General features: G+C 44.8%; 1 protein-coding gene across 3 annotated transcripts in view; it reads right to left on the reverse strand.

Moving 5' to 3' along the window:
• Positions 1-1,202: 1,202 nt before the first annotated feature.
• The window catches only part of TMEM185A (transmembrane protein 185A), a 37,933-nt gene continuing 11,505 nt past the window's right edge, over positions 1,203-27,630 (reverse strand). Inside the window, exons 2-8 of one of the 3 annotated variants that reach the window (XR_006965491.1) lie at positions 16,721-16,897; positions 14,354-14,561; positions 8,392-8,475; positions 4,785-4,961; positions 4,106-4,229; positions 2,433-2,869; positions 1,203-1,878 (exon numbers count right to left, since the gene is read on the reverse strand). Coding sequence is in view for 2 of the 3 variants with exons in the window: in XM_047097743.1 (XP_046953699.1) it covers positions 2,625-2,869; positions 4,106-4,229; positions 4,785-4,961; positions 8,392-8,475; positions 14,354-14,561; positions 16,721-16,897 (1,015 nt within the window). In the remaining variant the exon portion in view is untranslated. Of the gene's footprint in view, positions 2,870-4,105; positions 4,230-4,784; positions 4,962-8,391; positions 8,476-14,353; positions 14,562-15,290; positions 15,371-16,720; positions 16,898-27,630 lie in introns of those variants that run through there. The other 2 variants (XM_047097745.1, XM_047097743.1) reach the window with 2 other exon arrangements.

Consider the following 27,630-nt stretch of genomic DNA (forward strand, 5'->3'; position numbering starts at 1 on the left):
ACTGTCTTTGTGTCCTCGATCTCCCAGGACCTGGCTGACCCACACTGATGTGCTGCCCAAAGGTCAGAGCTCATTTGCTGAGGCTGTGGCCTTGAGAGCCCCGCACCAGATGTATACTTTCAAACAGGCAGCAGAAGCCAGGACGGGTGTCCAGGGTCAAGGGAGTAGCCACACGGTCCTTTCAGCATTGTCACAGCCAGGACGGCGAGGTCCTCCACAGAGACCCTCCTAATTCACCCACGCCTGGGTCACCCGAAGGCACATGGAGACTGCTACTTAGGCGAATGGGTTAGCCAAGGGACCCACCGCCACCTTGCACAATGACGAGGGGGAGGAGGCCTTCTCTTTGCCTCTCCTCAGCCTGCACGTTGCCCCTCTCCGCACCCCACCAATGCCTCCCGGGCAGATTCCCGTGCCCGTCGGGACAAGGCACGAGCCACGGGCCTCACGCTGGCTTACTTTCCTTGACTGATGTCTGTAGGGACACCCGGTTTGTGCCCAGGGTTTGAGCTCTGCAATCCTTGCCTGGGGGGCGGGGCTGGGAGAATCAGTAAGAGGCGGCCGTGCAGAGAAGCCTCTCTCGCACATTCTCCCCACGTGCAGGGCCACCTACCCTGAAGACCCACCACACACACTCGATTCTAGGCAGGAAGTAAATGATCTTCCAGACATTTCCATGAAGCAGAAATGCCTCCACACTCCAGGGCATTCTGTCTAACAGCAAGTCTGAAATACGGTCTGTGGCCTTTGGCTACCTGCAGGCGAACCATGGGCTGAAAAGCCATCTGACTCAAATGCCCGGTAAAATGCAGAGACAGCTAGGCAAGCTAGGCAGAAATCACAGGGGATTTTAAATGTAAGTAGCACTCTGCCGCTGGTGTCACCGAGCAATGCCCCAGGATCACTAAAAAGCCCATTTCAGTTTTAGACTGTCTTGGGTCTCAGGAGTACTCTCGTAAGGCTCCTAAGCTATCCCAATGATGGCACGGGGTTCCCCAGCCAATGGTCGAGTCTCCATGATGTCCGTGTCTGTCTACACTCTCTAGGTTCAGGCTGTACCTGAAGACTCATCAGAGATGTTCACCCACCCCCACACGCCTTGACCGCCTGTAGCAGCTACAAGGTGTTTCGTGCTGGCCGAGAAGAACCCAAGCGTCCTGGACCGACCATATCTCGCGGAAGATGCACGCAGTACCATGGAAAAGGGGGAACCAGTTTATTGAACAACTGCAGGGAGCAAAAATAGTGGATTGAGCTACATTTGTTACACAGCAAGCAAGAAAGGCTATGCCATTCCCAACGTTCCCCCTCCCCCCCAGAGACAACAGGCTTGCTGGGCGCCGCTTCCAGGCGGTCTCGTGTGCTGGACGTCGGCCGAGCCTGACGGAGAGACGCAGCAGCTGCCCCCGTTAAACCCTTCCCTCTCCTGCGTGACAATGCCAGTGCGCCTTTTCCCTCCTTTCACAAACGGCTACTTGTTCTCAGGCCAAAGGCTCTTATCCTGGAGGATCTGCTTTCTTCTGCTTCGCCCAGGGCTCTACCAGCAGCTCTTGGAGCAAGTGTACTCCTAGTTGAAAGCACGGAGCTGGCCGGCCGGAAGGACTTTTGTTGGGGGCCCGACAAAGGGCCTCAGACCCTAACAAACACGTGATTCCAGTGGCTGTTTCCAGTTTCAGCAACTTCTTCCAGTTTCTCTAGTTTCAGCTCACGCACATATTCCCAGAATGTAGGAAAAGCACAAACCATTTCTTGCTTATTGTGGCTGTTCTGGCAGTAGCAGCCACTGCGTGTGTGGAGGATTTCAAGGGGGGTGATGATGATGGCCCGTTAAGGGGTGACACCCCCTGGGCAGGACAGGTGTGCCAGCAGCTTCTGCTTCTGCAACAGAACACACGTCTCCCATACAAGCTCGTAAAAAAATACTTTAACAGAATATACTGTACAGAACTAGGATTTAACACGGTATATTACAATGCTAAAATATTTGTATAAATACTATACAGGCACAGAGTCACTCCATTGGAAAGGGCTCACTGATGGGGCCATTAAAAACTGCTGTCAGCATTGCCCAAAGAGAAACGACTTCCACAGCAGGAACACAAACAGTAATGACGGTGTAGGTACACTCGTGGTGCCGCAGAGGCGTATTTACAGTTCCTACTGACTACGCTGCGACAGGAGAATCTAAGCTACATGGTGTGGCCGGCCTGGTCTAAAAAACCATTTTCAAAGAACACTTTCAATAGGAATTTTAGCACTTTGAAAACCAGCTCCTTTTCTGGCCTAAGCAGCCATCCCTAACAGATCCAAGTCAGCTCCTGAGGTGCCTGCCCAGAGGTGATGGCTTTCCCCTTCTCACACACGCTCCCTCCTTCACGCCCACATCCACTGACACGCGCCCTAGCCCAGCCCGCACCGCGGGTGCCAGTCACCTGCCATGTGTGCGTCCCGTCAGGGTGAGTCACTGGTAGGCATTGAGTGCAAACAAGGCATGAGATGGAAGTTCCCGGAGCCCTGGCCTCGGCTCCAGTTCTGGGTGGGGTCAACAAAGAGGCAGAGGAGGGTAGGAGACAGCGTGCATGCGTCCCGGTGGTCCGCTTGCATTCTGTCCAAGGAAGTGGTGTCTAATCTGGCATTTCAATATTCAGTTTGGGAGGTGGGAGGACATACTTCCCAGGGCTCTGGGTGATAACGACCCTGGTCTTCTTCCGAAACATTGGAGCAATTTTAGGAGGTTCTGGAACTGGGGTTTCTTCGGTTTCCTCAGTATCTTCATGATGGAGGTCGTAGGAAATGTTTCCATATTCTCTCAAAAATGGGAAGATTTCAAGCAGAAACTGACAGAAATCCTTGCGAATACCAAACCACCCTGAAAAAGAAGTATGAAAAAACTTTTTCAAACACTAGCCTCCACTGAATTTCGTGTGACTTTTCTTTCCTGAATGTGATGTTTTACACGTACCGTTTAATGCTTTATCCTGATGTTAAAAATGAAGATAGAGCAAGGCCTGAATAGCCACTAAGGGCAAGGGGAAAGGCCTGTGGCTCCGTGGCTCTCCAAGTGGGGCCCCCAGGCTGGCAGTGACCACATGAACCCCTGCAACCTTGTTAGGGATGGGAAACTGTGGGTGAGGTGGGGCGGCCCACAGGCACAGGCCTTCCGGGACTCGGATGGCTGCTCCAATGAGAAGGACCACTCTAGCAATGTCAAGTCCCTGCGGCATCAAGACTTTGTCAACATCCTCCGATCTGCCCCACCTGGGATACGCTCACGTGTGACAAAGAATGTCAAGGATGTCATCCCAGAAAGGGACTTCTGTCAGTATCTGGCAGGCACATTGGTCCAGGCAGGCAGGCAGCCTGAGCTACTTCTCAAAGTTACTTCTCTGAGGCCTGCTCTTGCTGTCTGTACCATGGGACCATCGGCTCAGTGCTGGCTCTCCCAGGGCACAATGTGCCCCGCCCCCATCCCCCTGGCTTTTAGAATGGTGTGCTCTGGGGCTACCCACAGAGGAGTTCACAGTCTAGTGAGGAGGGAACCTCTGTCAAGGATCACTTCAAAACCGAATGTGCTATCGTGTGGGTGGAGAGAGAAGAGAGAGCAAGCAGAGCACCGCTGACAAGACACAGTGATGTCAGGAATGTCACTGGGGAGAATGAGGAGGACACAGAACCTAAAAGGACTCTCAGGATTTGGTTGGCGACATGGATCTTCATCTGATCAATCCTTGGGAGCCCCTGGAAAGCAGGTATCTTGATCCCCATGTTGCAGCAGAGGGGATGGGGCTGAGAGGCTACCTACCATGGTCAGTCCTACCTCAAATGGCAGAGCGTACACTAGGAAGGCCATGGTGTGGGGCAGGGAAAGCAAGGTTGAAAGCTCACCCTTTCCTTGGAAAATTCCAGGCCTTCCTCAGGTCCAGATTTCCCACATGACCTCCCTGAGCGCAGACCCTCAGGCTCATCTTTTCAAAGAGTGGGGCCACGTGCATGCACACGCACACGCACACACACACATGCACACACACACACACATACGCGCGCACACGCACACACACACACACACACACACAGGTCAAGGGCTTCTGAAGTGCTGAGTACATACAGTGGTTTCCTCCCTTCTGTCCAAATGTGGTTGCCATCAGAGTGATCAAGGAGAGCCAAAGGGGGACAAATATTGGGATACAAGAGAATGCGTTGTGGCCATCCAGTTTGTGAACCAACAGGATCTAAGGAAAGAGAAACAGTTGAGGTTCTATTGATAAAGCATCTGAGGGTGGACGATGTCTGAAGCCAGTCCACCCTTCCCTTGTCAGGTGTCATAAGGGGAAAAGTCAGCTCCACAGGAGACTACGAAACCCTCTATTCTGTGGGACAGAATGAGATAAGCTTTTGTATCCCTCTTCAGGACTAAGCAAAATCTGTCCATTTGGGAAGTTTCCAACACCAACATTGTTACAGGAGGCTCCTCTGGTGTTTGTTCTGAAGAGTCAACAGTGCGCATTCTATAATCCTGCACAGAACTCAAAATACCAAAAACACCCAACGTTCTCTTTCTACATGTAAACAAATCAGTACACACCCATGCATCATGGCTAGAGAGACTTCTCACTGCCAGCCCCCCAAAAGAAAGGTCGCTCTAATTTTACCATCATCCTCTCCATGTGCTTTTCAGAGGCCAGCTCATTTCCAGGCAGAGCAGGCTGCCTTGACAGGCACGCAGGGTGCTGTCACAGGGAAGGGTGGGACTCGGGGCCTGAAGAGTTCTGCTGTCGAAAGCTTACCTCAAAAGTAAGGAGAGGCACGACAATGGTCATCCAGCTCAGTGCCATTGTTATGTGTGTCCTTCGCTGTTCTGCAATCACATCCATGGAACGCAGGAACAAAACAGACCACACGATGTAATAGAGGACCACCAGGCACAGAAAGGACATAAGAATCCACAGGGGAACACACACGACCTGAGGGAAGGAGGAGAGAAAAAAACCTTTATAGTTTGTGCCCAGCACCTCAAGGGAGGCATAGCCAAGCCCCCAATGGATCTCTGTAGCTAAGACAGTGTGCGCCCGAACGAGGACAGCCACCCCGCACCCCAGGGGTGCCATGAAGGACAGTGTGGGGCCTGCCGCCCGCGCTGGGACATGCTCTGCTGTGGGCCACTCCTGGGGGAGGAGCCCAACAGCCGCCCTTCCTAAGATATGACCTCACTCAGCCGGCCCCTGGCTCTGCCCTGCAGGGAACAGGGCAGCCCGCCACCCTGCGCACTCACCTCACCTGCCCCTGACATGCCCTCTCCATGGGCTGCTTCCCCATCCCACCAGAGGCACTTTGGCCAGAGACTCTGGGGGACGTGCTCCTGGGAACTTTCGCTGCCCGGGTTGCAGAAGCCCTCCGCTCACATGCACGCTGTCACTGACAGGGTTCTGCCACCTGGTCCCTGCCACCTTGCCCAGGCGGGTTACACGTCTGCTGCCGTTGCACCGGAAAGACCTGGCTTCACCCCTGCACGAGCCCAGAGAAGAGGCACTCGGGGCCCCACCAGTCTCCCCTGCGTGATCCTTCTCCTTCCTGTTCTGCCCCTTGGATCCGTCTGTCATCCTTCCGTCCCATGTTATCGAACGGTAAACTGACTGTGTCCTTTTGGTATATACTTCTAGGATTTGTCACCCATGCACGTGCAGAACTGTGTATCCTCTGGCAGGACACAGGACAGCTCCTTTACCCCACAGGACTCCTCCGTGCTGTCCCTGCAGTGTCATACCCTCACCCCACCCCTACCTCAGGCAACCAATGATCCATCCTCTATCACTAGCACTTTTATCTTTCCCAGAGCGTGATGTGCATGGCACCACAGAGCATGTGACATTCTGAGACTATCCTCTCTCAATCTGCAGAATGTCTGGGAGGTTCTTCCAGTCTGTTGTGTGTAACGACAGGTCGTTTTTAGTGCCGAGTGGTATTCTGCCAGACGGATGCGCCACTACCTGTTTATCGAGCCACCCGTGTAAGTTGATCTGGCTGCTTTCTCGTGTCTGGCTATCACAAATAAAGCTGCTGTGAACACTTGCGCGTGGCTTTTGTGTAGCTGTACGTACTCATCTCTCTAGGGCAAATACCCAGGATTGGCGCTGCGGCGTCGTAGGGTGACTACACGTTTAACTGGATACGAAATTGCCTGACTGTTTCTCAGAGTGCCTATGCAGTTCGGTACTCCCCCTGGCGGTGCACAAGTGTCCCGGCCCCTCCGCCCTCCCCTGCGCTTGGCATTGCTTTCTTTCTCCTTGCCATTCCGGTGAGTGTGCTGAAGGGCCTCGTCCTGATTTTCCTCTGCCTTTCCCTGATGGGTGATGACATCCTGTCCATGTGCGTATTTGTCGTGTGTCTATCCTCTTTGTGAACGGTCTTTCCAAGTCTTCTGTCGGTTTTAAAATTGGGTGGTTTTTTGAGTTTTGAGAGTTCTTTCAGATGTTTTGGATACAAGTCCTTGTTTGGACATGTGCTTTCCAAATATTTTCTGCTGCTCTGTGGCCTGTCTTTTCATTAATTCCATTTCAATTCTGAGCTTCTTTTATGGACCTTGTTGTTAGTGTCACTTGTAGGGACTCCTCATCTAACCCCAGGCCTCAAAGATTTTCTCCTACGTTTTCTTCAAATAGTACTTTGGTTTTCCATTTTGTTTTTAGACCTATGACTTGAGTTGGTGTGTGATTTTTAATCCTCTCGAATCGCTTGGAGTTGCTGATGGTAGTCTGGCCGAAAAGTCTGTGGAGAGCCTCTTTCTTCCCTGTGTTCCCTCCTCATGCAGCCGCTCTCACTTGGGGCCCCCGTGGGTGGAATGTCCGTGATCATAGCAGCCTCACTCGGTCTCTCTTGATCATTGTGGGAAGTGCGCAATCAGACTGCTCCACCTGCTGGGACCTGCACAGGACTGGGGCCGGAAAAATCCCTCCATTCACTTACAGAAGACATTCTTCATTCCTCATCTTTTTTTTTCTCTGAGGGCACCTCATACTAAAATTTCGGTCTTGGGGCGCCTGGGTGGCGCAGTCGGTTAAGCGTCCGACTTCAGCCAGGTCACGATCTCGCGGTCCGTGAGCTCGAGCCCCGCGTCGGGCTCTGGGCTGATGGCTCGGAGCCTGGAGCCTGTTTCCGATTCTGTGTCTCCCTCTCTCTCTGCCCCTCCCCCGTTCATGCTCTGTCTCTCTCTGTCCCAAAAATAAATAAACGTTGAAAAAAAAAATTAAAAAAAATAAAAATAAAAAAAAATAATAAAATTTCGGTCTTGCTCACATTTGTTTCCTCCATGTCACAACACAAAATTCTGAACCCAATTACGATTCCCCAGAGACGGCACCCTAAAAGTGTAGGACAGGTAGCAAATGTTGTTTTATTACGACTGTTTTATCAAAGACTTGGGCAGAGGTGAAGAGTCTTGTCTCTATTCACTATGGAGGTGACTTGTGTTCCCTCATTTTCTTCCCTGTCACCAAATGAATATTTTCTTTTTTTACTCTATTTGTTACTTTTTCTTAAAGTAAACCACGTTCACATGTAAAAGTACACATGAAACAGCAGAGGGGAAAAAAAAAACCAGAAGAAAACACTGGCATGACCTCATCTCCCAGAGGCAACGCACCTCTTCCACCTCTGTTCTCTGCATCAGTAGTGGGAAGTCCTACCGTATTCTCTAATTTGTAGCTTGCCATGAGTACATACTTACATATATAGGTAGCCCGATCGATCCATCCACCCGCCCTTCTATCCATCTATGTAGGCAATTTTAACCACACACCCAGTAACTGAGGCCACAGATTATATGCATGGCTTTACACCTCATCCCTGGAAGGAGTGTGAACTGACACAACTCTTTTGAGAAGCAAGCTGGTAGTGCAGTTTGTATTTCAAAATCTCAGAAAGCTCCCACCCAGTAATACTGTTTCCAGAGTCTTTCCTATGAAAACAATCAGGCAAAGATTTTTATGTACAAAAATATATGTTACATCATGGTTTAGAATCACACTCGTCTCAACTTCAATATTCGGAAATAAGGGGATGGTTTGGTAAATGCACTGGAAGAATACTGCATCAATTAAACCTTAGGTTATATTTATCAAGGCCTTTTCCACACAGGAAAATGCTTATGATGCATTAGAATGAGAAAGCAGTGCACAAAATGACACACACAGTACGCTCTCAGCCATCTGTATGAGACAATAACCTCCAGCACAGGAAACACAAACCACTAACCGGAGAATCTCCCAGGGGATTACAGGGGATTATCATTCTATTACCTAAGCTCCTCTGTCTTTTCCAAGTTTTCTACAATGAACACAAATTACGTTTATAATTAAAAAAAGAAAAGTTTATTTTAGGATTTTAAAAGTTACATACAAGCCAGGGCCAGTGGATGATCTTGTCCAATCTTAAGGCAATGAATATAAACTGCAGGATGTTGACAGAACACAGTATTTCTAGCTAAAAATGAAGAGAAGAGTCAATTAAACAAAGTAAAAGTTGTATTCAATACTGCAATTATTTGGTTGACACACTAAAAGGCAATGCGAATTACAATATGGTAAAAGTTTTAGCAAGTTATAGTGGGACCTCCAGGGGTGCCTGGGTGGCTCACCCAGGTTAAGCACTGACTGGCTCCGGTCACGATCTCACGGTTCATGACTTCAAGCCCCACATCGGGCTCTGTGCTGACAGTGCGGAACCCGCTTGGGATTCTCCTCTCTCCCTCTCTCTCCGCCTCTCCCCGACTTGCACACACTTTCTCTCTCTCTCTATTTTGAGAGACAGTTTATTTATTACTTTATAAATAAATAAACTTAAAAAATTATACTGGGACCTCCTGATTTTCAGCACCACAGGAACAAAGCAATGCAGCAGCAAAAAAAACCCTGCCCTCGGTCTCCTGCCTCAGGCCCTCTACTTAGTGGCTGCTCTGTCCTTTACACTCTTACCAAACAATAACTGTTTCCAGACTCGCTGAGTAGAGGCAATCTGTGGCAGACACCCCAAGCATCCTTCTTGCCCCTACCCACAAACTTCTTGATTTCTAACCATACCTGTATCTCCTTCTTCTTGTACTCAGGACTCAGATCTACACCCCACCCCTTCCTTTCTGGTTCCTTGAGGACCTTGTCACATCAAGACATCAATTACAGATTCCTTACTGCATCTTTTTTTTTTAATGTTTATTTTTGAGAGAGAGACAGAGACAGAGTGCGAGTGGGGGAGGGGCAGAGAGAGAGGGAGACACAGCATCCAAAGCAGGCTCCAGACTCAGCTGTCAGCACAGAGCCAACGTGGGGCTTGGACCCACGAACAGTGAGATCATGACTTGAGCCTTAGATGTTCAAACAACTGAGCCACCAGGCGCCCTTCCTTATTGCATCTTTAGCCCTGCCTATTCCACTGATCCCTCCCAGAAGCACAGAAAAAAATTCAGTCATTCTCATCAAACACAAAACAACCCCAAGACCAAATGACCCCATCCGTCCCTGGAGTCAGCATCCCCTCCAGCCACAGCACTTTCTGTTTCCATCAAGCTATATAAGACCTCCTGGATGCGCAAGCCCCCCCTGGCCTCCCCTGCCATTCTGAGCTCTCAGCACTGTGATCTGGCCCCCAGCCCTGACCACTGGTGACTGCTTCTATCAATGTCGCCAGTCACCTCTATAGCATCAGACCCCCTATGTCAGATCATCCTACGGGGCATCTATGTGGCATGTCTTTCCAGGAGCCCACTGCAGTCTTACCCTCCTCCTCGTGCTCTTACAGCTCCTTTTCAGTCTCCTCCTCTCCTTAAACCCTGATTTCCCCCCAGAGCCTTCAACTCAGTCTTCTGTCCCCACTAGAGAGGCACAGATGCAAACACACATGCTTACACTTGCTTGCCCTGCCGTCCAGAGCCTTGTCTTGTATGACCTCCTGTTGGTTGCTTCTCCCACTCCTGTCTCTGACCTAGCCTTCCTGCTGTGGTCCAGACCCAGCCCTCCCAGAGGTGCCTTGGCTGGAGCCGGCCCCGGACTGAGTCCGTTATCCCCTCGCACCTTTACAACTTTATCCCGTCCCACTCCCTTCCGTAGCCTCCCGCCTTGAAGGTTGGGTGGTAAGGCACCACACTGGCCCAATTACCCAAGCCACACTGCCAGCAAGCACCCTATATTCTTTTTCCCACTCTTGCATGCTCAGGCACCATGTCCTGTCCTCTCTACCACCCTGAGGACCACTGCCTAGTCAGGACCTTCCCCTCACCAGCCCCCCCAAATGCCTCCAACAGGCCCCTAACTAGCTTCCCAGCCTCCAGTCTGGAAGGCTCTCTGCTCCCAAGTATCTGGGCTGTCTTCCTTCTGGCCGTGGCACTCACTGCTCTTCAATGGCTTGCCACTGCCTACAAAATGAAACTCACAGGAAGCCATCTGATCTGGCCCAGAGCTTCCCCAAAGTTCTCAGCTCACAGGGCATTTAGTGAGGTAGTAATTCTTTCATAGGCCTCTGGGCTGAAAGAAATCCCTAGCAGTTCCACTGGGTTAAGTATTTAGATCTAAACTTAGTAAGTATTTATGTCCTGAGTAGCCATCTAAAAAAAAAAAAAACCTCATATAAATTGAAAGAAAAATATGATTTTTATCTCCTTCTTAAAGAACCACAACTGTTCCCTAAGAGGATGTGTGTGCCTATTGGGTACTGCATCATTTCTTAAGACAGTGCCACCCTCATTACCTGTTCTCCAGGTAGATTTTTGCACAGGACTACCTTTGCATCATGGCAACTGGCAACAACCTTGCTTCTTATACGGTATCATCAAAACCAATGTAGTGTGACCAAAAAATAAAATGGTAAATTACTTGGAGGTAGTAGTTCATATCATGTCCCCAAGGCCGGTTGCTGTCATTGCTTCTCCCTCAAAAATGTCCAATATCCCACGGTGCCCTGTGAGTTCACTATGGCGCCCTGGGATGGCTCAGTGCACGCTCTGAGGACTGAGGATCTGGCCCCTACTCAGCTCTTCTCTATGGCCTTCCTTTCCCCAACTCCCGCCACTGTCTCCTTTCTACTTCGTGTTCTAGGCAACCTTTTTTTTTTTTTTTTAAATTTTTTTTTCAACGTTTTTTATTTATTTTGGGACAGAGAGAGACAGAGCATGAACGGGAGAGGGGCAGAGAGAGAGGGAGACACAGAATCGGAAACAGGCTCCAGGCTCCGAGCCATCAGCCCAGAGCCTGACGCGGGGCTCGAACTCACGGACCGCGAGATCGTGACCTGGCTGAGGTCGGACGCTTAACCGACTGCGCCACCCAGGCGCCCCTAGGCAACCTTTTTTTTTTCTCTTTTTTTACCATGGTAAAATGCACACACTGGAAAACTTACCGTCTTAACCATCTCTAGTTGCATAACTTGGTGGCATTACATACACCCATACTGTTGTGCAGCTGTCATCAACATCTACTTCTAGAAGCCTCGCAACTCGCCAAACTGTGCTCCTAAGGAGTCACCATAGTTCGCTCAGCATGAGGACAGATTTTCTCCTGCCTCTGTGCCTTTGTGTGTTATTCCTTCTGCCCGGAAAACACCATCCCCTGCCCCACCTGCATAGGCAGCCTGGCAAACCCTGCTCTTCCTCCATATCTCTGTGTAAGCCTATCCCCGGTCACCCTCTAGCAAATGCAGGTAGGTACTCTTGCTCCCGGGAGATGAGAAGCAAGAGGGAGGGAGCTCAACTGCCAGCATGCTGTTTCTTCTTGCAGGCAGGAAGGCCGAGAGTGTGACTGCATGAACGACTTGCATCTTGTAGCTCCACATTAGGAAAATATGGTTTCGTGCCCAATGTAGTCCTGGTCCTTGTATATACTTTTACTTTCTAAGAAACAAAGTTCCAAAATTTTAGTCATCTTAAACCTCCTCCTCAGTCCCTATCCAACTATATTTAGGTAACTCTCCCAGTGCTTTTCAACCTGGGCGACACCGCTGCTGCCCCAGGAAAAAGCTAGGAAATGCGCAGCGGTACCACCAGCCATCACAAAGACCTGCCATGGGGAGCCCCTCCGCTACCATTTCGTGGCCAGAGGTCAGGCATAAGCATCCTGCAATGCAGAAGTCAGTCCTGTTCAACACAACATTTCCCGTCCAAAAGGCCAATAGCTCATGTCCCTCGCTCCCTGAGAAATGTCGAGCCACATGTGGAGTATCTAGAACGCGTGCTCTCAGTGATTCTGTGTAATGTGAACTTTCGCAAATGATTTTTAAAGCTTGGTTTTGCTTCATCTGCCCAGGTAATAGAGAAAACATGCAGAGCAAGAGAGGCATAAAGTAAAATGGTAAGGGTGACTGGGTGGAAGTGGTGCCTTTAACCGGCACAGGGAGTGCAGATTCAGGTGGGGTTGCATGAGGAGGCTGGAGCTGGCAGAGAGATCAGAGTTTTGCAGTGTGAATTTAGGGAGTGACAGAACCTAAGTGGCAGTGGAGACAGGAAGTATAAACAAGATCAAGATAATTCCGAGGGAGTAGGCAAGGTGAGGACAGAAAGTGCCCCCAAGCCTAGAACCCTAAGAAGCGGCAATAGAGCCAAAGCAGAGGTGACCAGACTAATCAAAAGCTCAGGAGTGTCAGGAGCTACAGAAAAGATGGACTGAGAGAGACCACTGGATCTGGCCAGTTTCTGGGGAGTGTAGGGCTGAACAGGGAGCACGGGGTCAGAACAGTGGTCAGAACAGCGCTGAGGCAGGGAGCCTTTCTGTGAACTCAGGAGCAAACGCTCAGGGGAACCAGCAGGGGAGAAGGTCTCCTTCCCCCTGGGAAGGAGTGCCACACAGAGGCAGACGGGCGGTAGGCTGCACAGGGGCAAGGAGGGTCTCGGTGTTTCCCAGCCTTGCTCCCATTACTGTCCCCCAAGGAGTCTTTTTCCTAACTGCACTCCCTCATGAAGTCTTCATACCCTGGCAAGCAGCCAGGGGGCCATGCGGCGAAGCAGCCGGGTTAGTGAAGGCTGGGGGGACTGCAGGGAGGGGAAAGTAGGTCCTCAGATCCTGCGGCCGCTCCAGCCTACCAGCCACACTGCCCCGTGCCCTTGTCCCCAGTGCCAGGATGGGGAATGCGCTCCCTGTTCCAGACCAAGCCCTTCCTAGTGCTCAGGGTCCTGTGCCCATGGGGTCCCTCAGGGTCTTATTCTCTCCCCCTCCCTCTCTGTGGGTGCTTTCTCAAGTTCACGTACCCTGAGCCTTCCAGCTCAAGTGCCATCCCCCTTCCTCTACTTTTTACTCAGCCAGCTCAAAACAGAGCATCCCTAGCCATCTCGTTCTCCCCTCGACTCATCTGTATAGGGCTCTGGGCCTTCAGCCTCCGTGTGGTTCGGTGCGGGCTCTGGAGTCAGGCTGACTGACATGGGATCCTGGCCCCAGCCCTGCCCCTTAACCAACAGCCAGGAACACATTCCTTCCTCTCTCTGGAAGACAGGGGTGATGACTGCATCTACTTTGCAGGGTTGTTGTGAATCTTTAATAAGATACTACCACATGGGAAGGGACTAGCCCAGTGCCCGGCACACAGTAAGTGCTCAACAAATGTGAGCTGCCATCATTTTTGATACTAGTATTAGTTTTTCTAGTATTACTTTTTTAATTGATCTGTGTATCCTCTGTGTCTAGGCAAAAACAGGGCTTGAAGCTAACTAGAGAGCAGATGAAGTACTAGATCATGGGGTCTGAGGTGGCAAGGTGGTTAGTTTTATGTGTCTGTTTGGCTGGGCTACATGGCACCCGGTTATTTAATCAAGCACGAGTCTAGGTATTGCTGTGAAAAGTATTGCCTTTCAGTAAAGAAGGTGGTCCTCGATACTGTGGGTGGCTTTTGCCAATTAGGTAGAAGGCCTGAGGCTCCCTGGAGAGGAAGAAATGCTGCCTCAAGGCCGTAGCACCAAGGCAGCCTGCATATTCAGCCTATCGGCACAACCTCTGAACACCAGGCTTGCCAGCGCCCAACACATGAGCCAGCTCCTTACAACTGATCTCTCTCTCTGTCTGTCTCTCTATCTCTGTCTCCCTCCTTTGCTCCCTTCCTTCTCCCCTTCCCCACTTCTCTTATTGGTTCTGTTTCTCAGGAGAAGCCTGACTACCACGGGTGGCTGGGGCGAGCTGTGACGCTGGATGAAGCCTGATGGCCTGGGTGAAGAGCCAGCGCTCTAAGCCAAGAAACAGAACCATGATTATTTCCATCGTCCTTTTGCTTCCTTACATATCATCACCTGGAGTTAATGATTCATCTCTTCCTAACAAAGGGCAAGAGATCTTCATTACAGTAAGTGACCAGATTTCCTGTTTAAGACATTCTCAAATAAACGAAATCTTACCTCCAGGGACCGGTCGTGTCGAAAGCCCCAAACACAAGCTGCCACAGACACCGGGGAAACAAAGAACAGAGGCATGAAGACCAGAAGCCAAAAATGGCTTCCTCTTTCAATCCTGTCACAGACCAGAACTTCGAACATCAACAGGAGCAAGTGGATGCCCACTGCAATTAGCATGGCTTTAAACTCCACACATGTTTCTCCTTCTGCTCTAAAAAGGGACACAAGAAGAAGAAGAAGAAAAATAGTCTCAGTTCAGAATCTTCAAACCAAGCAAGCAGTCCAGGCCAAATACCAACTTATGTTGATACCATGAACTGTAGTGATAGGAAGCGAAGGAAGTTAGGTAGAAAACCAACTTAAACTTCATCTTTAATATGTAATCTTCCAAACACCAAAGAACTACTACATGGCAAGAAATGAACACTGCAGGCAAACCAAAGTTTTAACTGGGTAAGGATGTTCTCAGAAGTAATGGTCAGTTATTTCTCTGACCATGTACACAAATGGTTTTATTCACAACTTTGAATTCAGCTGCTTCCAAGATTATTCAAGCGGATTTCTTCTACCACTAACAACTGACAACTATCCCCTAAATCTCATGATCCTCATTCCTCAATGAATTAAAAACCATGTAAATCACATTTCATGCAACACTATAAAAATAACTAGCTTTATGAATCAGCGTGGGTGATAGTTCAAGAAAATATAGCAATTATTGTTAGGTGCTATTTTAAAATGCAAATAAAATTATGAATGCCTTTTTGTTTTCCTTTCTCTTCCACTGGGATGAATTAACACCTGCAGATGAAAGAGAAATAAGAACAGTGAAAACTGTTTTTAAACAAAATCAGTTTACCTAGCTGTTTACGTACCATGGAGGAAATGCTCTGATTGAAAACTGAAAAAGAATAAGGCTGCTAATCAAGAAAATGCTTACAAAAGCATCTGCAAAGCCGAGAACATTTCATTCAAAATACAGGTAAACATTTATGATGTATCTTCTTGGTGAAAATATACCTGGAAAGGAAGCCAGTGGTTACTTCTATGGGAACCAAGAACTTTCCACTGGATAATGATAACACCAGAATGACCATGCCCCAACATTCACGACACTCAACCACACGCATATAATTCCTTTCCTTGCTCTAAACCACCTGTTGGGATGAGCCCTGGGTGTTCTATGGAAACCAATTTGACAATAAGTTATATTTAATATAAAAAATTAAAAAAAAAAAACATCGTAAATTAAACCACTAGGGCAAAGCTCAAATAGCTTCTAAATATCAATCAGTGGAATCTAAAATGTTTAGTTATTTAACTTTTCAATCTTTGAGTCGTAAACATTAGACATCTGAAAATATCTCATAAAAAAGAAAAGATTTGCCAGCTGCACAAGTAATCTTCAAAAATAAAGGAAGTCTAAGGACTTTAAAACAACTGCACACAAATGTCTCCCATCTGCCAAGGCTCTTTGTAGGACTGTTTTAAAGTTCTTAGATGCATATGTGCTAATGGGCTAAATCTTATTTTTAAAGTTGATCAAGACTGAAACACCTCCTGCACTTTTCTCACAAGCAGCTGAATGTGCCCTGCCTGTCCGCTGGGCACTCCTGCCCTCCCCCTCTGCCTGGCAAAGGCTGAGAACAGCCCTCCCCCCAGTCCCCCTTTTTCCTTTCTGAAGTGCCGGTCTCTGTGAGGGAGAAGAGACTCTCCAGGCCCCAGCAACCTAGGCTGCACAGCAGAGGGAGCCGACTCCAGGAACCTGGACTAGCTGAGGCAGCCAAGAAAGGCTCAGGGGAGTTGAGGGTAAAGGTGACCCCTCTTCCTGGCTCCCAAATGCTCTGCTCTCCTTCACGGCATCTGGGCCTCAACTTTCCCTGTCTCAGGGACTCACTGTTTCCCAGCCAAACCACCTCACCCACACCACTAACAGCCCTAAAACCCCAGGACCAGGGGATTGGGACAAGGCGAACCCCAGCTCTGGGACTGAATTGGAGACTGATAGCTCCCTGGTGACCAAAGCCAGGACTTTGTTTTGTAGAACTGCTCTTGCAAACATGATAGTCTTATACTTCCTAGTTTAGCATGGTGTAACAGTTCGATATTTTGGATGCATTTTAGTTTACATTGCCTATTGTGGGCCAGCTAGGACCTTAAGCACCCCAAAAAACACTGCTTATATGTAAAAAATGCATATCCAACAACTAATTTAGAAAAGTACTTAGGCTAGAACCCAGTTTGCCTATATTATGGTTCTTATAAAACCCTGGATAGGTAGAAAAAAATAGTGCTTATTTAATTAAAAGTGAAAAACAAGATATTGCTCCCTTAGGGAAGAGACCAATCAGTTTTATAAAGCAGTATTACCGATATTGGGGATTTCGTGCCCAGACTCCAGTTCCAACTGAGGCTCCAACAATGACCATCAACTTCCACAGCCATATTGGAGCAAAAACAGCCCAGTAACTCCACTGAATGATGCCATCCAGACGAAGGGCCAGCAGCACAGAGAACAGCAGGAGACAGGCATAGATGAGGAATTTACTAGGAGAAAAGTAAAATGATTAAAGAGGACTCACTTTTACAAATATGTGATACTGAAAGGGAGAGTAAGAACAGTATTTTTGAGCATGTGTAAAGAGTCACTAATTCAACAATTGTTTATTGAAAGGTTCTATGCAGTAGACATACACTGTGTGTTAGGGGATAAGGGACACATAAAGAAGACTAAAATAAGTTCCCTGCTTTCTAGGGCTTCCTGGTAGGAGAGAGTCCACACAGAAACACGTCACTGTATGGGGTGCCTGGGTGGCTCAGACGGTTAAGCATCTGACTTTGGCTAAGGTCATGATCTCACGGTTCATGGGTTCGAGCCCCGCATTGGGCTCTGTGCTGACAGCTCAGAGCCTGGAGCCTGCTTCGGATTTTGTGTCTCCCTCTCTCTCTCTCTGCCCCTACCCTGCTGGTGCTCTGTCTCTTTCTCTCTCTCAAAAATAAATAAAAGCATTAAAATTTTTCTTAAAAGAAACACACAATTATAATACAACATGATATGTGCTGGAATGGTGCTAGGGTAGACAGTGATGGAAACCCAGAAGAAGAAATATGGATTCTGTCTGGGGGTACTAAGAAGGAGAGAAACTTCCAGAAGATATATGGAAAGCTGCCAGGCAAGAAATATTGTGAAATGAGGAAGCATTCCAAGCAGAAAGAACTAGACGTACCAAGACATGGAGACTGAAAAAGGTTGACATGTTTACGATATGGTCAAGTTTTGTCACTAATTATTTGATTCTATTTTTAAAAAGGCATGACATTTTTAATCTTCAATGTTCAGATACAGTAACATTTTAGTACATGTATTATAATTTCTGTGACTGAATAGATTTCTCTCTCGCACTCACTCTCATGCGCTCTCTCTCTCTCTCACACACACACACACACACACACATACACATTTCCCATAAAAGGGATTTCCTGAAGATAATGTCCTTAAAATAGTTAGAAATTACATTGTTGAGGTCTTCTATTTCCAGCTTTAATGAAGTAAGAGGAATGGGGTTTTTCTTCCAACCTTAAACAACAGACTGGACAAAATATATGAAACAACAGTTATCAGATACTGGACAACGGACAACAAAGGACTGTGATGACAGGGAGGGAGGGAGGGAGGAAGGAAGGAAGAAAATAAACTTTATTAATGCTCCAGCTTACTGCCTAGAGGCAGTTCCCAGGGTTCAGCAAGAGGTAGTTAAAACCCTACCCTACTGACAATCACAGTAAGTGTAAATGGTCTACCAGTTAAAAGGTAAAGATGGTCACATTGGATTAAAAAGCAGGACAACTATATGCTATCTATAAGAAACCTATGTCATGAATCGATAAAATCACAGATTAAAACTAAAAGGACAGAGAAAATTTATACCAAGCAAATACTGACCAAAAGAAAGCTGCAGTGGTATAGTAATATCTGTTTTCATCTTCTATTGTTGCTATAACACATTATCACAAACTTAGCAGGTTAAAACAATACAAGTTTATTATCTCACAGTTGTGTATGTCAGAAGTCCAGACAGGCTTGGTTGGTTTCACTGCTCAGATGTTCATAAGGCTGAAGTCAACATGTCGGTTGGCTGGATTCTTATCAAGGGATTCTGGGAAGAATCACTTCCAAGATCATTCAGGTGGCTGGCAATTTGCTTTCTTGTGGTTGTAGGACTGAGATCCCAGTTTCTTCACTGACTGCCAGCATGGGGCTGCCCTTAAGATCCTAGATGTCTCTCTCTGATCCCGGCACATAAGCCTTTAAAACCCAAAGCCAGCAACAGCACAGTGAATCTTTCTCATGCTTAGAATTCTTCTGACTTCCCCTTCTGCCATATTGCTCCTGCTTCCATAGAAGGTTCTTTGCTTAAGAGCTCATGTGATTAGATTGGGTCCACCTGGATAATCAGGATACTATTCCTGTCATCAAGTCCATAACTTTGGTAGGCAGAATTATAAACATGCCCCCCAAGATTCCTGTCCTCTGTTTATTCGATCAAATACTAATCTAGGTACTGCCATGAAAGGACTTTGTAGATGGAATTATTAATCAGGTGACCTTAAAATATTGGGGATTATCCAGGTGAGCCCAATGTGATTATATGAATCCTTAAAAGCAGAAAAGGAGGCATAAGAGTGATTCAGAGAGAGACAGCAGAAGAGGAGAGATGAGGCCGAAGGGGAAGTCAGAATGATTCTAAACATGAGAAGGACTCGACCTGTCTTTGCTGGCTTTGAAGATGGAGGAAGGGAGCCATGAGCCAAGGAATGCAGGCAGATTCTAGAAGTTGAAAATGACCCCTGCTGACAGCCAGCAAGAACACTGGAGTCTTCTGTTAAGTTTCTCAGGATCCACATAAGAGTGAAAACATATGGTATCTGTCTCTCTCTGTATGACTTATTTCACTTAGCATAACCCTCTCCAGTTCCATCCACATTGCTACAAAAGGCCATATTTCATTCTTTCTCATTGCCACGTAGTATTCCATTGTGTATATAAACCACAATTTCTTTATCCATTCATCAGTTGATGGACATTTAGGCTCTTTCCATAATTTGGCTATTGATGTTGGGATGAGCACTGGGTGTTGTATGGAAACCAATTTGACAATAAATTTCATATTAAAAAACATGATAAAAAATAAAATAAAAATAAAATAAGTAAAGTGCTGTTGAATTCATAAAAAAAAAAAAAAGAACATTGGAGTCTTCAGCCCTACAACTGCAAGGAACTAAATTCTGACAACAACCCAAATGAGTCTGGAAGCAGATTAATCCCCAGAGCCCTAGAAAGGAATGTGGCCCTGCCAACACCTTGATTTTGGCCTTGTGAGACTCTAAGCAGAAAATCCAACTTAGCCCTGCTGTACCTGTACTTCTGACCCACAGAAATGTAAGATAATGAGTTCTGTGTAGTTTTGAGACACTAAACCTGTGGCAATTTGTCATGGAAACAACAGAAACTAATACTGTCACCTTAGATACTTCTGCAAAGTCTCCCTTACCATGTAACATAACAGTCCCAGGTTCCATGGTTTAGGGCCTGGATATCTTTGGGGAGCCACTTTGCCTACCACAATATAAGACAAGGTATATTTTTGAACAAGGAATATTACCAGCGACAAATAGGGGCAGTTAATAACAATAAAGAGGTCAATTTGTCAGAGGATCTAACAACTGTAAATATTTATGTACCTAATAATGCTTCAAAATGCATGCAGAAAATAAAGGAAAAATAGAAAAATCCACAATTATTATTGGAAATTAACATTTCTCTCTAAACAACTGACAGAACACATAGAAATTACTAAGGTTACACAAGAGTGCAATAATGCTATTAACAAACATGACCTAATTGATACTGATAAAGCATTCCTCCCATAACAGCAGAACAGAAATTCCTTTCAAATGCACATGGAATATTCACCAAGACAGGCTGAAATCTGGGTCATAAAACAAGACTCAAGAAATTTAAAAGAATCAAAATCATACAAAGTAAATCTCTAGGGGCGCCTGGGTGGGTGGCTCGGTTGGTTAAGCGTCCAACACTTGGTTCAGCTCAGGTTATGATCTCATGGTTCATGAGTTTGAGCCCTGAATCGGGTTCTGTGCTGACAGCATGGCGCCTGCTTGGGATTCTCTCTCTCCCTCTCTCCCTGCCCTTCCCCTGCTTGCACTCTCTCTCTCTCAAAATAAATAAACTTAAAAAATTAAAAAAAAAAAACAAGTCTCTATACACAATGAAATTAAACCAAAAATCAACAACAGAAAGATACCTTGAAAATTCTCAAAATGCTTGCAAATTAAACAACATGGTTCTAAATAATCCATAAGTAAAGTAAAAAACCACAAGGAGAATTTGAAAATTCCAGAATAAATGAAAAGTGGAAACACAACTTACTAAAATCTGTGAGATACGGCTAAAGCGGTACTTAAGGGCAATTTATAGCATCAAATGCTTTCGTTAGAAAAAACATAAAGTCAACGTTCTAAGGTGCACCTTAAGAAACTAGGAAGAGAAGGAAACTTTAAAAAGTAAGCAGAAGGAAGGAAATGATAAATATAAGTGCAGAAAAATCAATGAAACTAAATCCTGGTTCCTTGAAAAGATCAAGAAAAAGAGTAAACCTATAGTCAGAGTGATCAGAAAAAAATAGTGGGCAAAATCACCAATATCAGAAATGAAAGCAGGGACATTACCACAAATCCTACAAACATTACAGGGATTAGAAGGGGATATTATGAACATCTTTATGCAAGTAAATTTCTTGAGACATTATCAAAGTTCACACCAGATGAAATATCACATGTCTGTATCTATTGAATAAACTAAAACTGTAGTTAAAATCCTTCTCACATAAGAATGAAATATGGCCCTTTGTAGCAACATGGATGGAACTGGAGAGTGTTATGCTAAGTGAAATAAGCCATACAGAGAAAGACAGATACCGTATGGTTTCACTCTTATGTGGATCCTGAAAAACTTAACAGAAACCCATGGGGGAGGGGAAGGAAAAAAAAATAAAAGAGGTTAGAGTGGAAGAAAGCCAAAGCATAAGAGACTCTTAAGAGCTGAGAACAAAGTGAGGGTTGATGGGGGGTGGGAGGGAGGGGAGGGTGGGTGATGGGTATTGAGGAGGGCACATTTTGGGATGAGCACTGGGTGTTGTATGGAAACCAATTTGACAATAAACTTCATATATTGGAAAAAAAATCCTTCTCACAAAGAAAATTTTAGGCTCTGAAAAAAAATCTATCAAATACATAAAGAATAAATAGTACCAATTTTTTGCAAATTCTTACAGAGAAAGATAGGAGGGGGATATTTCCAAATTTATTTTATGAGGCTAGCATTACCCTGATACCAAAACCTGACCAAAAAAGAAAACTATAAACCAATATCCTTCATGAACATAGATGCAAAATCCTTAAAAATTTATCAAATTGAATCCAGCACTATATAAAAAGGATATTACAGTATGACTAAGTGTGGTTTAGTCAAGATTGTAAGCTTGGCTTAACATTTGAAACCAATTAATGTAATTCATTGCATTAATAGAATGAAAAAGAAAAAACATATGATTATCTCAATAGTTTCAGAAAAAGAATTTGACATAAATTAGGAAGAGAAGGATATCTATGAAAATAATGTTTAATGCTGCAAGACTAAATACTTCCCCTAAGATTAGAAACAAGGCAAGTACATCTATTCAACCTTGTACTGGAGGTCCCTGCCATAACCATAATTCAAGAAAGAGAAATAAAAGGGGTAAAGAGTTGAAAGGAAGGAGTACATCTAATATTTGCAGACAACATGATTATCTATGTTGAAAATCCTAGCTAATCTACCAAAAACAAAATAAAACAAAACACTTCCAAATCAAATAAGTGAATTTATCAAGGTTTCAGGATACAAGGCAATTTGTACAAAAAAATATTACTGCATTTCTGTTTGCCAGCAATTAAAAAGTGGACCCTGAGATGTTTTTTAAACCTATCATTTACAACTTTCCTATAAATCTAAAACTATTCTAAAATTAAACGTTCATGAAAAAAACTGCCATTTACAAACATCATCAAAATATGAAATACTGAAATAAATGTAACAAAATATGTGCAAGACTTGTACGCTGAAACCTACCAAACACTACCAAGAAAAATTAAAGATACCATATGTTTTCACTCATATGTGGATCTTGAGAAACTTAACAGAAGACCACGGGGGAGGGGAAGGGGGAAAAAAAAAGTTACAGAGAGGGAGGGAGGCAAACCACAAGAGACTCAAGGACTGAGAACAAACTGAGGGTTGATGGGGGGTGAGGGAGAGAGAAAAGTAGGTGATGGGCAGGGAGGAGGGCACCTGTTGGGATGAGCACTGGGTGTTGTATGGAAACCAATTTGACAATAAATTTTATTTAAAAAAAAACGATCTAAGTAAATGGAGAGAGATCCCATGCTTATAGATTAGAAAATTCGATATTGTTAAAGTTTGCACACACTGTGTATTAATTTCCTATGGTTGCTATAGCAAATTACCACCAACTCGGTGGCTTAAAACAACACACATTTATTCTCTTATAGTTGTGGATGGAGGCCAGAGGTCCAAAATGGGTTTCGCTAGGTTAAAACTAAGGTGTCACAGGGCCCGCTCCCTCTGGAGACTAGGGGAGAATCCATTTCTTGCCTTTCCCCGTTTCTATAACTGTATTCCTTTCACTCCTTAGGCCCCTTCCTCCATCATTAAAACCAGCAGTGCAGCGTCTTCAAATCTTTTCCTCTGCTCACATCACATTGCTTTCATGGAAACCCATGATTGCATTTAGGATCCACCTAGATAATCCAGGATACTCTCCCCATCTCAAGATCTTTAACCGAGTCACATCTTTTGGGACATAAGCTAATATTCACCTTTTTGCCTTAGAAGGTAATATTCACAGGTTCCATGGATTAGGAAAGTGGTTATCTTTGGCAATCATTATTTAGCCTACCATGCTCACCAAATTATTCTACAGATTCAATATAATTTCAATGAAAATCCCTTGTAGAAACTGATACACTGATTCTAAAAGTTATATGAAAATGAAAGGACTCATAAAGGGGAAAACAATGGTGAGAAAGAATAAAGTTGGAGAACGTATACTACATGCTTTTAAGGCTTATTGTAAAACTACAATAATCAAGACAATGTGGTATTAGCATCAGGAGAGACACAGAGAACAGAAAAGAATACAAAAACAGACTCATACATATATGGTCAGTTAATTTTTGACAAAGCTGCCAAGGCAATTCAATGGAGTGAGGACTGTGTTCCAACAAATGGTGCTGAAACAACTGGAAAGATGAAGAAAATGCACCTAGACTCTTACCCTCACAGCATATACAAGCATTATGTGAAATGGATCAGACCTCCATGTTATAGCCAAAACTATAAAACATCTAGAAAACACAGAAGGAAAAACTACTTGTCACCTAGAGTTAGGAAAAGATTTCTTAGATGGAATACAAAACTGGACTTATTCCAAATTAAAAACTTTTAATCTCCAAAAGAGACAATTAAAGCGGTGCTTGTGTGGCTCAGACAGTTAAGTGCCCAACTTCGGCTCAGGTCATGATCTCATGGTCTGTGAGTTTGAGCCCCGTGTCGGGCTCTGTGCTGACAGCCTAGAGCCTGGAGCCTGCTTTGGATTCTGTGTCTCCCTCTCTCTTTGCCCCTCCCCTGCGTGCTCTGTCTCTCTCAAAATTAAAATAAACAATAAAAAAAATTTAAGTCAATTAAAAAAATGAAAACCCAAGCCACAAACTGGGAGAACACATTCTGAAAACATGTATCTGACAAAGTACCTGAATCCAGTACATATAAAGAACTTTTACAACTATAAAATGAGAAAACAATCTGATTAAAATCAGCAAAAAAAAAAATAATAAGGACACTCCATCAGAGAAGTTATAAAAGGCAAATAAGCACATGAAAAGATATTCAATATTTTCAGGCACTAAAGAAATACAATATCAATGCAATACAACAAGATAAAACAACACACTCCCCACCATGGCTAAAATTAAGATGATCAACTTTGACAACTGTTGCTAAGGATGTAGAACAACTGAGACCCTCAAATATTGCTGGTGGGAATGCGAAACAGCACAGCCACTTTAGAAAACACTTGAGCAGTTTCTTATAAAGTTAAGTACACACTTACTCTATGGCCTTGCAATCCCATGCCTAGGTATTTACTCAAGAAAATGAAAAGCATATGTACACACAAAAACTTGTATTTGAATTCTCAAAGCAGCTTTATTTATAATAGCCACTGGCACCAACCCAAATGTCCATCAGCTGGTGAATGGTTAAACCAACTGTCGTATATCTGTTCACTGGAGTACTTACTAATCAGCAGTAAAAGGGAACGAAGCAAGGATGCATGCCTCAAGTGCACTCTGTTGAGTAAAACAACTCAAACTGAAAACACAACATACCGCACGACTCCATTTAGTTGATGTTCTGGAAAAGGCAAAAGTATAGATACAGAAAATACATCTGTGTGGTTGCCAGTGGCTGTGTTGGCGGGGAAATCTGACTATAAAGGGACATGAGGGAATTTTTTGCAGTGATGGACCTGTTCTGTATCTTTGGGTTATCCACATATCCACAAATACATGGATTAAAATGCACAGGACTGTGCACTAAAAAAGGGTAAATTTTACTGCATGTAAAATATATTTCAATAAAGCCAGTATATCTATCAATCTGGGCATGCACAGCAACATCAATAGCTGACATTTACTGGACGCTTATGACACGTCAATACTATGCTGCTTTTCACACATTGCCTCACTTAAGCCTCACAGCAACTCTGCAAAGGAGGAGTTTTCACTACTCCCATTTCGCAGATGAGGAATGAAGGCTTAGATGTTAAATAACTTGTCCAAGCAGCTCACAATGCACAGGGCTGGATTCAAACTAAGATCTATTTGCTATTTGACCCCAGAGTCCTTTTACTACTGACATTATACTGATAATTCAACATTCTTGGAAAAGCATCTGGATAGATACACACTGAGAATTAAGAATGATCTCCAGCAGGGAGGATTAAGGATAGTCTTTACATTCTTGTTTATGATTCCTGACTTTTTTCAAGGTACATGTACTGCACCTGCATTATGAAAAACAACATAAGAAACTTCAACTGGAAAAAAAGGGGGAGGCTGTAAGGATTGGGACCTATAAAACTCAGCTCAGAAGCAGACCTTCAAGAATGTAAACTACAGTGGGAAGACTATCAGATTTGGAAAGGTTGCTAACTAGAATATGTATACAGCCTTTTTGTGTCACAGTATTCTTGTCTATAAAATCAGTAAGGTGGTTGTGAATACAAGATAATGAATCCGAAAAGTGCTTTGTGTAAAGTAGTACATTCGTGGCTCTGAAAATCTTCTTTTTAATTAAAAAAAATTTTTAACATTTATTCAGTTTTGAGAGACAGAGAGAGACAGAGGACAAATGGGGGACGGGCAGGGAAAGAGAGAGGGGTAACACAGAATCCGAAGCAGGCTCCAGGCTCTGAGCTGTCAGCATACAGCAATGCAGGGCTTGAACTCATGAACCATGAGATCATGACCTGAACCAAAGTCAGCTGCTTAACCAACCGAGCCACCCAGGTGCCCTTCTCAAAATCTTTTGTATCAGGATTCCTTTACATTCTGAAAAGTTACTGAGGAACCCAATGAGCTTTGTTTCTATCGTTTACCTATTGTTATTTACTGTATCGGATTTTGAAATGGCTATTTTTGAAATATTTATTAATTCATTTAAAATTACAATAAACTCATATATTAACATACATAACGTAATTTTAATGAAAAAACACTATTTTTCAAAATTTGTACAGTTTTGAAAATGTTTTAAATGTCTGGCATCATAAAGGACACCGAGATTTTCATACCCACATCTGTATTCATTCTATTATAATATGCTGTTTTGGCGCAAGCATATGAAGAAAATCTGGCCTCACAGAGATCTGTAGTTAGAAAAGAATGGAACATTTTAACAGCTCTTTCAGATAATGGTGGATATTATTTGACAGGATGCCAAAAGTCAAACAGTGGTAGTTTCCTGAAGGCTAACTGTGATGTGAAATCTGAAACCCTGTCAGTGAACTTCTTGTAGGCTGTACATTAAAATCCATTGGTCTCTCTTGCACTTTGGATGAATGTTTTATCCCTGCAAAATCATGATACCATGTAGGCTGATTGAAAAATAGTAGTTCACTAAGTAATAAGGATCTTTCAAATGTTGACACACTTCACTGTACCAAGGCAAGATCACAGTAGTTATTGTCACAACTCATTTCATCAGAAATATGTCGGTATTGGTTGGGGCGCCTGGGTGGCTCAGTTAAGCAGCCGACTTTGGCTCAGGTCATGATCTCACGCTTTGTGAGTCTGAGCCCTGTGTTGGGCTCTGTGCTGATAGCTCAGAACCTGGAGCCTGCTTGGGATTCTGTGTTTCCCCTCCTCTCTGCCCCTCCCATGCTCATGCTCTGTCTCTGTTTCTCAATAATAAGTAAATGTTAAAAAATAAAATAAAAAAGAAATATGTAAGTATCGGGAGGCTGTCAAGTTCACGGGGATAGATAAAACTTTTCAAAAATTCTGACTTTCCCGGGGCGCCTGGGTGGCGCAGTCGGTTAAGCGTCCGACTTCAGCCAGGTCACGATCTCGCGGTCCGTGAGTTTGAGCCCCGCGTCAGGCTCTGGGTTGATGGCTCAGAGCCTGGAGCCTGCTTTCGATTCTGTGTCTCCCTCTCTCTCTGCCCCTCCCCCGTTCATGCTCTGTCTCTCTCTGTCCCAAAAATAAATAAACGTTGAAAAAAAAAATTAAAAAAAAAAATTCTGACTTTCCCTTGAAAGCTCAAATTTTACTATTTGCAAAAATATCATCAGTTGTTTTCCTTGTTGAAAACGCTGAAGGCACTCCAACAGTTTTTTTACATTTTAAATTAGATTTGTGTTTATTGTGTTATCAGTGCTGTTTCCAAGTTACAGGTTCACTTGTATTTTCAAGAAAAATGTCTGCCAAATGCCCTAATACAAATAGCCGTAGTCTTGTGTGTTAGCTGTCCTTCCAGGTAAAAATGGTGTTCCGTGAAAAAAGGCATCTTGCAGCCCATGCACATAAGTGCTGTTCCTTGAGTCAAGCACTGTACAGCAGACAGCCTTTCTGCCTTCTTCCTA

This window comes from Lynx rufus, unplaced genomic scaffold (assembly GCF_022079265.1).
Source record: "Lynx rufus isolate CCGP_SWC_20201006 ecotype Redwood Valley unplaced genomic scaffold, mLynRuf1.p SCAF_40, whole genome shotgun sequence".
NCBI lineage: Eukaryota > Metazoa > Chordata > Mammalia > Carnivora > Felidae > Lynx > Lynx rufus.